This window comes from Pleurodeles waltl, chromosome 7, assembly GCF_031143425.1.
Source record: "Pleurodeles waltl isolate 20211129_DDA chromosome 7, aPleWal1.hap1.20221129, whole genome shotgun sequence".
In the NCBI taxonomy this organism is placed as follows: domain Eukaryota; kingdom Metazoa; phylum Chordata; class Amphibia; order Caudata; family Salamandridae; genus Pleurodeles; species Pleurodeles waltl.
Window position 1 is genome coordinate 1,371,799,312 of NC_090446.1, and position 14,625 is coordinate 1,371,813,936.

General features: G+C 47.4%; 1 protein-coding gene across 1 annotated transcript in view; it reads right to left on the reverse strand.

Moving 5' to 3' along the window:
- LOC138247052 (uncharacterized) overlaps positions 1-14,625 on the reverse strand; it is a 249,316-nt gene that overhangs the window by 161,271 nt on the left and 73,420 nt on the right. The window contains exons 36-40 of the mRNA XM_069201802.1: positions 11,922-12,027; positions 10,666-10,764; positions 9,053-9,151; positions 6,417-6,427; positions 2,262-2,370 (exon numbers count right to left, since the gene is read on the reverse strand). Coding sequence (XP_069057903.1) covers positions 2,262-2,370; positions 6,417-6,427; positions 9,053-9,151; positions 10,666-10,764; positions 11,922-12,027 — 424 coding nt within the window. The remainder of the gene's footprint in view (positions 1-2,261; positions 2,371-6,416; positions 6,428-9,052; positions 9,152-10,665; positions 10,765-11,921; positions 12,028-14,625) is intronic.

A 14,625-nucleotide genomic window follows, 5' to 3' on the forward strand; every position in this document is an offset into this window, starting at 1 on the left:
GACTATGTGATACACAGAGGGGTGACTTCTTTAACATTTAAAAGGGAGGTTTTTCTCCTGTCAAAAGGGTTATTTTGACAGGTAGGGCTGCAAGTTTAAACAGCAGCGGTCAGGCTACATTGGTTGGTCCCAAACCATGCTTTCGTTGCCCCACTAGTGGATGGCACAATAGGTATTGTAGTCCATAGGTGACGTTTAACTTTCCATGACATGAGCATAGATTCTACACCATATACTACAGCCTTAGCAGAGAGTTAAGTATACCAATCAGGGATTCGCTAATTTTTAAATGTCTTAGGTGTCAGAATACATTTACTGTTTACTGGACGGAAGTATTCAGAGTTGAAAATCTGGCAATAAAATTCAGCAAACAATGGGGGTGATGACACAAAAAGGGGCATTTTCTCCTCCCTCCTTGTGAATTTGTGAGGTGTGAAGCTTCCTGGGATGACATTGCTCACCTTTGTTCACACTCTCATTTCAATAGTTGTGGCAGTAGAACAGAGAGGCACCAAATGATTCATATGGTTATGCCAACTTGACAGGCCAACTTGACAGCCTCTTGAGGAGAACAATCATCAGGATAAGTTGACCATGGCAGCTGGGTTAGGCAAGGGGGTTCTGTTGTCAAAAGGCGGGTGCCCTGTAGAATGAGATAACTTTCATTCTACAAGTTGTACTCATTCTCCAGAATGTTTCTCTTACTGACATTTCTACTGGTGTTCCATGTCTTCATGGACCACCAAGGTGCTAGCTCTATAGGGCTACCAGGAAGCACTCTACACTCTGGCTGTCAGAGATGAATCAAAGTAATTCTTCTTACATCCCAAGACAGTAACATCCCCTACCTGGCCAAGAGTTTAGACTTCTGAAGAGCTCTTATGTGTGACCACTCAAATCCCCCTAAATTCCAAGTGCAATCCGTGCAGCCCCCCACAATAAGTTCTTCTTCTTTGTTGAATGTACCTGGCAAGTTTGGGAATTGGCTGAAGGATTTCCTGTTAGAATAATTGGTGCTGTGGCATCATGCTTCTTACAGAGATGGGCAGCCTTGTGGACCCAACCCTTTCATTTAGGGACCCACAGCCTGCCCCAGATAGCTAATGTTCGGATTTGTCCCTGAGATGCATGACTTGAGCTACAATTGAAATCGTGATTCACATTGGCACATTGAACGGTGTTTTTTTTTACACCTCCATTTGCTAACCTCATCTATAACACAGATTAAATACTTATTTTCCAAACTTGCATATCCCATGAATTTTTGTAACCATTTTACACTTTTTTAAACAATAGGATATTAATTGTTTTGACAAAATTTGCCTTACTTCAGAATGGGCAGATTTTCTTTTTGGGTTTTAAAGTTGCTATGTCTGTGTTGTACACCCAGCAAGAACTTCTTTGGGATCATGCTCCAGGGCCCTCCGTTACCATCTGTCCCTTCAGCTCCACCCAGTAGCCTGTTATAACTTCACAATTCCCAGGTATATGGATACAGTCCACTTACCCCTTCTCACACGTGGACAACGTGGCATGATTGTGGTCCATGTTCATTGTAACCCTTTAGACATGAGGTAAGTTGTGTGCAGGAAGATGATGAATGCATAATATAATGTTAAATATGGTGCATTCCTACCGTCTCCCTTTCAAGCAGCGTAGCAGGCTGTCTTCCTGCAGTTGGTGTCACCAGGTTTTTTGGGTGTGTGTGACTGATTGCATGGGGAGGGCAGTCCATGATTCTGAAGGAGGGGGTGCTTAACTGCGACAGGTGTGCTCTCCGAAAGCCGGATCAAAAGATAGTATAATCTGTAGTTTAGCACGATGAGCTTCGGCTGGGCAACTCCTGTTTCGCTCAAGCAGTGAAATTGCATTTGTGTTTTTTCATCTAAAGTGTCCCTGAGGCCTAATCCACGCCGTGTAGCATCTGGATGCTGTGAGGACAGGAGCGAAGGATTTTGTGTAATCCAGATGCGCAGCTGTGACCTTGGAGCGCCCTCTGCTGGCCAACCCTGTGCACTAGCCGCTCAGCAAATGACGAAGGAGCGTAGTAGACCTATTTCTGACAGAAACGATGCTTGGCTTGCGTACAACGATGCAAAATGTACGCATGCCCATGAGTGAATGCAATCCAACTCATAATTCCTGGATCATAAACACGAGTTTGTCGGGAGTCCCGCGGTTGGGGGTGGCGGCGGAGAAATAGGGAGCCTCTGCCCCAGTGAAAGTAATACGTCCGTACAGAGAGCCTCTGACATACTCACCACATTCGTACTCATCGCAGCAGGAGCTGCCGCTGGTCCGCTCGCGCTTCTCTAGAAAGGCGCCGCTCTTCACGCAGGAAGGTTGAATGCATGGTTCATGACAAGGCGTCTGCAAGAGGAGCCACAAACAGGAAGAATTAACAAAAGGAGATGGCAAAACAGATACAGAGAAAGACCCTGGTTTTCAAAGACGGTCAGGGCCCTACAGTCAACTCCAGTGCAAGGCATCCGCCCCGGGCGCCCCAGCACTTGATGCCAGACTGCGGATGGGCAGTGGGGTACAAGGGTACAAACGGGAAATGAGCCCTCTAATGGGGTCGAAAATACAACCATAATCAGGGTACAGTGGGCCCCACACAATCCTGGGCCCCGGTGGAATTGCACGTTCTTCCCCCTTTTAGAACCAGGAGACAAGGTATCACTTCGTCTAGGTCAGAAGTCTTCAACCTGGAGGGGGCGCCCCCCCGGGGCCCATGGCTCCATCCCAATGGGAGCGCAAATGCCTCAGCAATACTTGTAGATGGCCCACCTTTATGGCGCGTTTTCAGGCTGTCTTCATTTACATGCAAAGTTAAAGTGCATAAAAACAATAATGGAACTGTGATCTTAAGTGCTACCGGGGCGGGATCTGAGTTTGATGACAGGAGCAAGGACATGGCTACACAGAAAACATTTTAGGTGACTATTTTATTGTTAATTGACACACCTTATATGAAAAATACGAGCACTTATGAGAACTGTTTTCGTAAAATTAAAAATACATGTTTTTGTATAATCACAGCATAGGCACGCTGTTCCCCTAAGATCGCACCCCATTCGACCTCTCTTAACATGCAGATGTTCTTTCATGGGAGTAGGGGATGTGTCAAAGAGTACAGGGGTGGTATGGAGACCAGAAGGGCTGCATTCTGATGCAGAGCCCTGATCATCCAGACCCCTGGGGCCTCAGAGTAGTGGCCCAGGAGAAAGAGGACAGGAACAAGAGCCATAGGTATTATTGAGCTTGCACAGACAAGGGATGATGTTTGGGGCTATTTTTTTTTATGCAAATGGACAATACAGTTTCCACAGAGAGATGCCCCAGGGAGGGGAGCAAGGTAATGGGGCTTATTCTTAATGTTAAAAAAAAACACACTATCGCTACCATTAGTGCAGGAGGTGCAACAGCACTGAGCCATTGATGAGAGGGGCCACTGCGCCCCAAGTATGGTGGTCTTACTACCAACAAGGGAGTGGAAGCCCAATTTCCTTGCTAGCATCAGGATTCAGGTCTCCCTTGCTGTGCAGGGAACAGAGTTCAAGCAACAGGGAGGTGAGCTATGGGGCTTTATCTTTTTGTTCCTTACACAAAGGGGCAGATGGCTTCGGGCCTCAGGCCTCAGGCCTAGGAGTGATGGTCCAGAGAAGTGGGCAAAGCAGACAGCCTGTTTTGCATGGTTGCAGCTATCACAAATGCTGCAGTTGCAGTGGCCCCGGGGACTGGCGTAACAAAACTGGAAGGGGTTCCTGCACAGAACATGGAGGGGCGCCTCTCAGGACACACTCGGGTCAGGTGCTGTGCTGAGGGGCCCCTGGAGTTTCCCCCCGCACGGTGGGGGCTGCGGAGGCCTTTGTTACGCCCCTGACACAAGGCTCAGGAGTGTGAGGGACCAACTACACTCAAACTATGGCTGTTTTACTATCCTTCCCTACTTGCATCAGGACCCAGTAGTCCATGGTTGCACAAGTGTAGCTTTGGGCATTGGAGCAAAGGCCTAAGTAAGGAAAACCTTGAAGCAGAGAAGACACTTTGATTTGGGCCTCGGAGGGATAGTGGGAAGGGCTAAGGCAAGATGGGGACTTATGTTTTTAACAAAGGGTAGGGTAGACAGCCCTCTTCTCAAGGAATACCTCTAATTAGTAAAGCAGGTGCATTGACTCTGGGACCCAATGGTGCAGGGGCCCACTGCATCACAATTATGATTGTTCTACTATGCAAAATGCCATGGGGGCTGACTTACCATAGGCACCCTCACTGCAAAGTGGGGGCAGTATGTCAGAGCTCATTTTTTCTGAAAGTGACAGAGGGCCTGTTTTAATGCTGGAGTGATGACCAGGAATGGTGGGCAAGGATGAAAGAAAGAAGCAAAGGCAGCAGCCTAATAATGGGGGCCACACCTACCATTAGTGTAGCAGGAGTAATTGCACTGGGGAACAGGAGTGTGAGGGACCCAAAACACCACACTTAAGGGGAGCAGTATTTCCTGGTCAATTTTTGTTTTTGTTTGACACATTTTCTCTTTTTATATTTTCTCATATTTTGTGGATTATGAGCTAAATGAAAAGACACAACCCTGCACTCAGCCATGCGCCTCCAGCTTCCCCAGTCCATGCCATAAAGTTTTGAAAGGGGGCCGACTTCAAAGCATTGGTTTACTGGGCCTAAGAGCAAAAAAGTTTGAAGACCTCCGTTTTAGATTGTCAACAATTTTGTTTCAGTACATTTTGAAAAGAGGTATGTTTTTAGATTCTTTTTAAATATCTCCAGTGAAGGACTTAGACACAGTTCAACCCCTGGACTAATCAGGTTCAAGGTTTTTGTGTGTGTGTTTTTTTTAAATTCAGTGTTCCTAAGAGTGGCTGTATAGGAACTCCTCTAACACCTAGACACTTTGGGCCAGATTGACGAAGATGCGAGACAGTGCAATACAATCCTTTTGTAAATCTGGCCCCTAATCTTGCCAACCACACAACAGGGCCAAGTACAGTGCAAAGCCTTACAAGCAGGGCAGACCATTTAAGGACAGTCCCTATCCTCTGAGAATGGCCTTTATGAGCCCAGAGGTGGCCATGGAGTGGACAGATAGAAAAGCATTGCTCCTACGTCGTTAACATGTTTGGAGGGGGGACATTTAGTGGGCAGGTATGGTTATGGGCATACTTCAACATGAATCGGCTGTTTAAAAAAAACACAAGCCCATGGGGTAGCCCTCAGCCACTCCCTTACATATGCCACCCCCAAAGTGCATGGACCTACCGGGGTAGTGATGGTTTCTGGAGTCTGTAGGGGCGGAGAAAGAGAAGAAAAGTGAGTTGGTTAAAAGTAGAAGCAATTTAGAACACATTTAAACTTTCTCAACTTCAGCCACAATTTAAAACACATTTTAGAAAACTGGTTAATCATAGAGTGGCTACATGTGCATTACATCTATGTACGTACCAACAACTTTCTGGAGCAGTCTCTACACCAAGGATGGTGAAAAGTCCACAGAAAGCAGTTAGTAGTACCTAGCTCCGAATGCGTCTCCAAAACTGAACAAAATGGGTGTCATTCAAGAACAGTTCTATTGCATTATTGAATTGCTGGTTATCTCTCATACCCCCTGCGAGGACTAGAGCACTTTCTGGGCGGTCTGACTGCATTGTTTACATAGCGCTTCATGTCCCTGATGAAGTTGCACAGCACTCTGGGCTTTAATGGGTTCCTGGGAGTCCTTTAGCGTATGGGTGGAAGGGTGTAGTCTTTCCCCTAAGGAGCACATTGTGTGAGGTGTGTGTTGTCTGTCAAGTGACGATCTGTATCTAAATGATGAGGTGGGCGTTGTGATGACCGTGTCAATGGAAAGAAGGTCCAGGCATGGGGAGTGAGTTGCCTGCGTGGTATAGGTGAACTCAGTTTGATGATGATGCTCATTCAACTAAGGATGGACTAATTGTAGGTAAGACAAATGGGAGGGGCATGGAGTAATATGCGGTAGGTGTGGTTGAGGAGTTTAAGGCATGGGGCCATTATTTCACTGTCTGAGCAGAAAATATCTTAGACCCAACTTGCTACACCTGAAGGTAGACCAAGGTAAGAATCCATGACTGAAGGAGCTTAGCAGCAAGGCATCCCAGGGATGCAGGGACGGGTTTATTACAATTAGCCACACAATCATGCTGGAGGGAGCTATAAAGAATCCGGGAAATGCTATTTTACTTGTTTGGGATTTGTTTTAATTACGAATGCTTCTAGCCTGAATTATATCTAAATGGTTTGTATGTTATAATTTGTTTTATTTGTAAGGACATGGAAAAGTGTAAATAAATAGCATTGCTATAACAGGGATTTCTGGACAGGACCATCTGAGTAATAGACAGTTTTTAACCAACAGAGAAAATATTCGAGCAGCTTACCGTCATTGGTTCTGAAAGAAAAATACAGAGGAAAAAAGCGTTAGTGCATCCTCTTTAAAAGTAAGATAACTCAAAAAACACAAATACGCCATTCTAAGCACAAGCAAACTGTGCGCTTCAAAGCACAAGGCGCGGCGCCCTCTACTCCTCTGTGTATCTGCTCGTGTCCAACGACGAGCTATGTGAATAAAGGCAGCAAATTAAACTGCTTAAAGTTGTTAAATGCAGTTAATCCCTGCATCTATTCATCCTTTCATCCACACATCAGTGCGCCCATTGCATCAATCGATCAGTTCACCCACATACGTGTCCTACCATTTATCTACCCAGCTATCCATACACTGGCCCGTCTAACCACCAGGGCATCCACCCGCCCCTATCCGCTTGTCAGTTTATCTAACTATTAGCCAGTCCATCTGTCGATCAATCAATCTATACATCCCCAATCCATTTATTTATCAACCCATTCCTCTCCCTGCCAATCCGCTCGTTTATCCATCAATCCACCCATCCCTTCTCCGCCCATCAATTAAGATAGATACATTAATAATACAATACTCGGGGGTGAAGACGGTGTTAGGAAAGCTGCAGAAACCATTTTGGAGCAAGAACGCATCCTTGCGATAACCGGTGGTTCTTCTGATTTCATCCAAAGTTAGTATTCTGTGATCCCTCACAATACATGTAGTTTCTATCTTATTAATGGACTATGCCAGGGCACTCGGCACAAAAGGCACCAAGTCCTATTAAATGGAGATAGTGCAGGGTCTCTACACAGAGGCCTCAAAACACTGGTCGCCAACCAAAGTCTTGAACCCAAGGCTGCATATTGCAATGGACACCGTGGTTAGTACATAGGTTCGCTTGGGCCTTTACACTCCACAGTTCAGCTACAAGTTGGTTCCACCAGCGCTCCTAGCACTGTTCATCAGTCACAGCAAAGGTATCTGTGTTCTACCAACTGCTTCAACAGAAGAAGGTGTAAGACTGTGGTCCACTCACCTGCTTCCCGATGCTCTAACTTCCTACCGCTGCACTGGAGAGGTTCTGGACACAGATTGTCCACTCAGCATGGAGGAAAATCACAGCAGCCCAAAGCTAAAAAAAAGAGCAACCCCTCCTCAACTTAAGGGGGCGGGTTTAAAGTCAACCAAAACTAAAAATGTCTCCTCCCTGGATCTGCTGTGTTCCTGGGTGTAGTGAGCAGAATTTGATGCAAAGGATCACATTGCTCATGGTTATTCCTCAAGTTGCATTTCAGGGTACTCAGTGGAATCAAGTCCATCAGCGCTATACTTGCACATGATACTGTTGCAAACCCTCAGGAACCTGGCCATACAGGAATCCAGTACCTGGTCAGGCGGGGTCTTCACAAATGAAGGGATCAGGCTGGAGCAGAAGCTGGAAGTTTCCACCTATCATGTAAACCATGATTACTCGTTTAGGTATTTCATGTCACCTTTCATCAGGACAGCTTTATGTCTTCTCCTTTTCTACTCCCATGAGGGAAAGAGGCTCCCACAGGGGGGTCTGACCACCTGAAAGGGAGGCAGCACACTCTTGGGCAGTTGAGGCAATCTGCTATACAGGCCACTGCCCCTTTCCAGCCCCATGAGCAGCTGTGTCTCCTTCCATCCCTGACCCCCCGATGGTGTTTACCCTTCAGTGTTACACCTCTAGACAGAAACCTCCACACTAAGAGTAGGTAGCACACACTGCTGTTGGGTTGTGGTTGCAGTCCTGAGAACATTGTGCAACCTTCTGAAGCTGACAGACTCTCAAGGGGTGAGGACTCATGGCCGGCCTCCAGACTCTGGTGCCCTTCAACATTGCCTGCACACACAGGCCTTTATCAGGGGCAAATAATAATCCAAGATGTCCAAAAACAGAGCTGTACAAACAGCAGGAGAGTAATGCCATACACCATTGAGTGTTTCTGGGGCACTCTGTAAAATGTGCCATCAAGAAACCTCTAACAGATAAAATGTTTTGGCCGCAAACTAAGAAATACATTAAAAGACAGCAGTTTTCAATGTTGGCTCTCAATATAGTAAGAGTTACTTGCTCCAATCTTTTGTGCTTCTTTCGATTTCTAATAAAAATGCGGCAAAATCATATGCCCCCCATGGCACGTATGTTCTTTTGCTGGGTGTTGGGGTGCCTAGTTTTAGTGCATTGTACCCCTTCCAAAGTAGGGGGCCTAGTTGTCAGTCCTCCTCCTCCTACCACTGAAATCCTTACTTCCTGGAGCCTTCATCAGCTCACTGGGCCACTTTTAGAGCGCTGCAATGTGCTCTGGATGCCAGTGTCTTTTGGGTGCACTTACCACATTCGGACTCTGGACTGAAGGGCCTTTCTGGTGTACTTACCACACTCGTACATCTGGTGTACTCACCACACTCACAATCTGGACGGCAGGGCCTTTCTGGTGCACTTACCACACTCGTACATCTGGTGTACTCACCACACTCACAATCTGGACGGCAAGGCCTTTCTGGTGCACTTACCACACTCGTACTTCTGGTGTACATACCACACTCGTACTTCCGGTGCACTTACCACACTTGTACTTCTGGTGCACATCCCACACTAGTACTTCTGGTGTACTTACACACTCGTATTTCTGGTGTACTTACCACACTCGTACTCTGGACAGCAGGGCCTGTCTGGGTTGGTCGTTTTCCTGAGGACAGATCCATGGTGGCAGTGTGGAGGAGCTGGACATTCTGGACACACTGAATAAATCATGAGACACAAAGTGTGAATACGTCAGTCAGTGCAGTGTGAACTGAGCCCTGCCCTCCTCTGACGACCCTCACACAGAAGGTGGGAGTGATCAATGGCACAGTGCAAAATGATGGGGCCCACCTGCAAAATGTGATGCCGGGCCCCTGAGTATTCCATATCTCACAGCAATTCATTGGCTTTGGGCTGAATGGAGGCCTCTGAAGGTTGTGCCACAAAGGGTCCAGGGGCCTGTGTTACGCCTCTGATTTGTACTGATGTTCATTGCCACCACCCTCAGTACTTTAAGACCACCGCAGGTGTGCTTAGGGCCTTCACGCAGGCCCCTGAAGCCCCTTGTGGCGCAGGAGAACCCCGAACCCTACAGAGTCCCCCTTCCAGCCCCAGACCAATGAATATCTGTGAGATATGGAAGAATCAGGGGTCCTCATCATATTCTGCATTGGGAAGCATCATTTTGTGTTGTGCCACTTGGGCCCATATTTATACTTTGTTTGCGCAGCATTTGCATCATTTTTTGATGCAAAAGTGGCGCAAACCTACAAAATATAGTTGTATTTTGTAAGTTTGTGCCGCTTTTGCGTCAAAAAATGACACAAATGCGGTGCAAAAAAGTATAAATACGGGCCTTGGTATGTTATGTATTTGGACAGATGTTGAGTCTGGGAGCTAGTGGGAGGTGAGGGCGGGGCGGGAAGGAGGGCAGGGGCAGGTTTGTCACATGGCCTAATGTTTCCAGGGCATCATCTTTCTGGCCCTGGGTCTTATTGTGCAGATTAATGCTTTCTGGGAGCTGTAGTACTGGTTTACTGCACCAATTAGAATAATGCACCACATCGTAATTCAAACCTGCCAACTTCGACAAAAATCACACTGTTTACAGTGGTTTTAAACTAGTTTTAGCAGCCACTGTGTGATAGCGGCTCCTCACCGGGTGATCGTGGGATGTGAGCCGACACGGTGGCACTGTGTGAGTTGGCATGTCTGGTCATTTCCAACCAAAAATCTCTGAGCTGAAAACTCATTGATCTGCTGACATGGGATATACAGTCAGTGCTTAATTAAACCAGTGGTTTCAGGTGGATCCCAGAGGCACTCATGTTTGGGGACCTGCTCTTTTTTTTCCTTAACTGACTTTGATCCAGAGCAAAAGAGGGAAAAACCCAAAAGGGGGAAAGACGCAAGAAAAGAACGATGGGGAAATCAATGACAAAGGATGAAAGCAGATATGAAAAGCAACCTGTCGGAGTGAGATAAAGAGACCGGAAGTGTCTGGGGGTATTAAAGAGGCAGGAGGCGGAATCCAGCCTGTGCAGCCTTAGCACTCAGTACTTGGACCTTTGATGGCAACTGCCTCGGGCTCTTGAGCAAAACGTTGCCCCCTTCACTTATTCCTTTCAAATTAAGCACTGACTACAGTAAATTATCAACCCCCTCTCCAGAATCTTCACGTGCCCCATGCCTTCTCATCATTTCCCTGCGCCCCTGGACCTCGTGTACTCACCACATGTATGCGAGGGGCAGCAATCTCTTTCCTTGTCTAGTCTTGTATCCAGGATATACCCCAGATCACAGGCAGGAGGGACGGGGCAAGGCAAGCACGCTGAAAATACAAAGCAACGAAGATGTTAGTGCAGTCTCGGAGCGAGGGCTCCTCCCCAGGAGGGCAGCAACACAGTCTGTGAAATGCACGAGGCAGAGAATTGTTGACTGGAAGATCTGAGACTGACCTGGGATGGACTAAAAGATCTGACACAGCAAGAGAGGGACTGGGTGGGTACCAAGACCTCCGGCAACAAGAGGTGGGATGGATGGGTCGTGAGAGAGCGAGAGAGTGACTGGGTGGGTACCAAGACCTCAGGCAACAAGAGGTGGGATGGATGGGTCGTGAGAGAGCGAGAGTGACTGGGTGGGTACCAAGACCTCAGGCAACAAGAGGTGGGATGGATGGGTCGTGAGAGAGCGAGAGAGTGACTGGGTGGGTACCAAGACCTCAGGCAACAAGAGGTGGGATGGATGGGTCGTGAGAGAGCGAGAGAGTGACTGGGTGGCCTGAGATTTGAGACCTTGAGAGATGGAGTGAGTAGGCTCAGAGACCGCGAGGGATGTACTTGGTGGGTTATGAGTCCTGGGACGAGAGATGGGCTTGATGGGACAGTGAGGAATGCACAAAACAGGCCTCTAGGAATGTAGTAGTGAGAGGGAGACAGTAGAGGTGGAGTTGTTGGGCCATGAGTTCTAAGACAGACAGAGATGGTCTCGAAGGACCCTGAGACACAGAGGAATTGACTAGAGGGGCTCCGAGAGCCACAGCAGAAAGAAGGATAGGCTCGGGCAAGAGAGCCGAGGCCCGGAGATGGAGCGGAGGGGATAGGAGAGCAGGGATAGGGAGGGGAGCTGATGCAAAGAGATGGGGAGGGGATCGGGAGAGCCGAGGAGGAGAGATGGGGAGGTGTAGGGGGAGCTGAGGCAGAGAGAGGGAGGTAGGATATCCGAGGCAGAGAGATGGAGAGGGCTTAGGGGAGCAGAGAGATGGGGAAGGGAGAGGAGAGCTTAGGGAGAGAGGGATAGGAAATCTGAGGCATTGAGAGGGCAGTAAGAGAGCTGAGGCAGAGAGGCGAACAGGATTGGCCCAGAGCTCAGTCACAAATAGACATGCTGCATGGGCTGTTAGCTCCCTCCTGGATGCCCACATGGGCCACGACTCGTCCCTCCACTGCACAGCACGTGCCCCAGCCCTGTGTGCTCTGACGTACTCACCACAGGTATATGCCGGGCAACACGGGTCATCACTGGGAGCTGATCGGAGGGTTTCCCCTGTCCTGCTGCACTCGGGGAAACTGCACGAGACATCGTCACACATATCCTGCATCACGAAATACAAATCACAAATGAGCCCTCAAACTGTCCACACTGAGGAGCGCTCACACTAAGATGGGAGCTTGTAGCATTCCTGGTGTGCATAGAAACGAGGAGATCTCTACAGGCTAGTATTTCTTCACAGGGCTGCCGTCCCCTGGTTAACTGATCATGTGACTGAGCCCCCACTACAAGGATCTGTGTGTAAAACGTGTGTCACAAGCACGGTCCCCTGGTGAGACAGCATGTTAGTCTTGCTACAACCTGGACCTTAGACTGGCTAGTAATGTAACTGAGTTAAAGAGGGAGGGGGATATTTTTAACCGGGTTGGCCATGCTTGCACCACAGAACGGGGTACATTCGTAGTGCAAACCACTAAGTCATATTATTGAAGCTATGCAAAGCCACTTTGTGTGGCTTTGAATTGCTTCAAAAATATGGAGTAAGGAAACGCAGCGCAAATCGCTGCGTTGCCTTACTCCGCGCAAAGGAGGCATTCCAGGGGCGTTGCCTGGGTGTTCCCACGCAACTGACCTATTTTGATTCCGGTGGTTTTTGACCTTTGCACCATGATGCAAGGGTGCCTGCATTGGTGCTATGCAGCCAAAAGGACGCCAGAATAGGGGGAAAGGACAGGAATGTGCCGTATTAGATAAATACAGTGCATTCCTACCCTTTCCCTGTGACGCAGGGCAGCAAGGTGACTTTCCGCACTGCCCTGCATCACAAAGCCCATAAATATGGGACTCAGGGGCTAACGTATGAAAAGTTAGCACTTCCTTCGCATCATTTTGTGATGCAAAAGCAGCGTAAACTTACAAAATATAATTATATTTTGTACGTTTGCACCGCTTTTGCGCCAAAAAATGACGCAAAGTCGGCACTAACTTTTCATAAATCAGGCCCTCTGTGTATTATTCATGAGTTGTTTTAGTGGGAAGGACTGATTTACCAGTGTGGGAGCTTGTGAACTGGGTTAGTGACTCTGCAGAATTTATAGAAACACAAACTCTTTCTCGGTCCTGGGTACAGAGGGACCAATACGAAAAGGCTAAATTTGAGCAGCAGCTGAGTGACAAAAAAAAGTGACTGACTCAGCTGCACCCTGCAGGGCGCTCAGAGGCATTAGCAGTGCTTAATATGTAATAAGGGAAGTGCCAATGCTCTTTCCAGGAGGCCACAGCAGCTAGCACCACCCACTGCCCTGTCAGTACTGTCAGTGACAGTACCAGCACCACTACTAACATCACACTCCTACAAGGTTGACAGCTAAGACATTTCCAGGCTGCCCAAAGCTAAAAGAACCACTGTGTTTACTAATAAATTAGTAAACACTGTGGTTATGCTCATCTAAAAATTAGACAGATAGCACCACCATGTGGTAGTCTGTCATTAGTGCCAGTGTTGGGAATTAAGTGCCAAGCGCCGGAATCCACCAGCTAAAATTAAGCACTGGGCACTAGCCTTTTCCAATAGTTCAGGTCACCTCTTAGCGCAGCAGTAGACGGAGGCATGCATTGATCATACCCGCTCACCTGCATTGATATGACATATTACTGGAATGTAATGAATCTCTGCCAGGGCTGTGGCCTCCTGGCTCTGTTGGCTGTTTGGAAATTGTGCTGCTGTTGCCTTTGGTGGGTCTGCAGAGTTTCTGCACTGTGCTTGTTCTACAGCTCTGGGTGTGTGAAGGGTGCATTGCTGGATGCCTCTGGGCTGCTGCACACAGTGCTTAACACGTAAAAGTATGTGCCAGGCTGCCAAAGGTTTTCTAAAAAATCCCCAGTTGGCTCCATTGAATGTGGGTGCGCCAAATTTAAGGCAGTGTAGTCTTGATCTGACCTCATTCCTCTTTAATCCACCATTAGACGGTCCCTTCCCCTTTAGGTCACTCCTGTTTCATCCATTTGTCACCGTTTTCCCATCTTTCTCTGCCTCCTTCTAACCCCATTGTGCATTTTCACTCTCCTGCTTTGGGTCAAGGTCTAATAAGGAAAAATTAGTATTGTTTTTCAAAAATAAGTGCCGGCAAAAAAAAAATACTATTCATTGTAGTGGCTCTGAGGTGGATTTACAGCTCGGGAGTTTGTAGGTTGTATTTTTGCATGAGTGTGGACTACCTCACAGTTCGTTGCCATGGCTCTGAAGTGGTTACAATCGTGCGTTGACGCACAGCACTGCCTACACATTCCACATTTGCAATATGTTGCAGCTTGATAAAAATCACATTTACTTCTTACTCTCGCAAATAATAACAATAAAGATGTCGCTTTCAAAAGGATGCTTCTTTAAACTGGATCAGTGGATCCAAGATGCTTTTGCGTTTTGTACTTTGAGAATATGACAACAAGGACACCGTGAACAGCACTGAAGAGTGCAAGTACTGCCCTCTCCAAAATGAGAGCGCTTCAGGTGATGAGAGGAGACTGCTGGGAAGCAGCTAACAATGAATACAGCTCAGTAACAGACCTGGGAGAAATTTTAATTACCCTGGAGTAATTGGAGTAATTTCTGTAATTTCGCATTACTCTTTTGAGAGAAAATTACTGACAATTATGAGGTTACACATATTTATGAGTAATTGGATGCAAAAATCCTACCGCA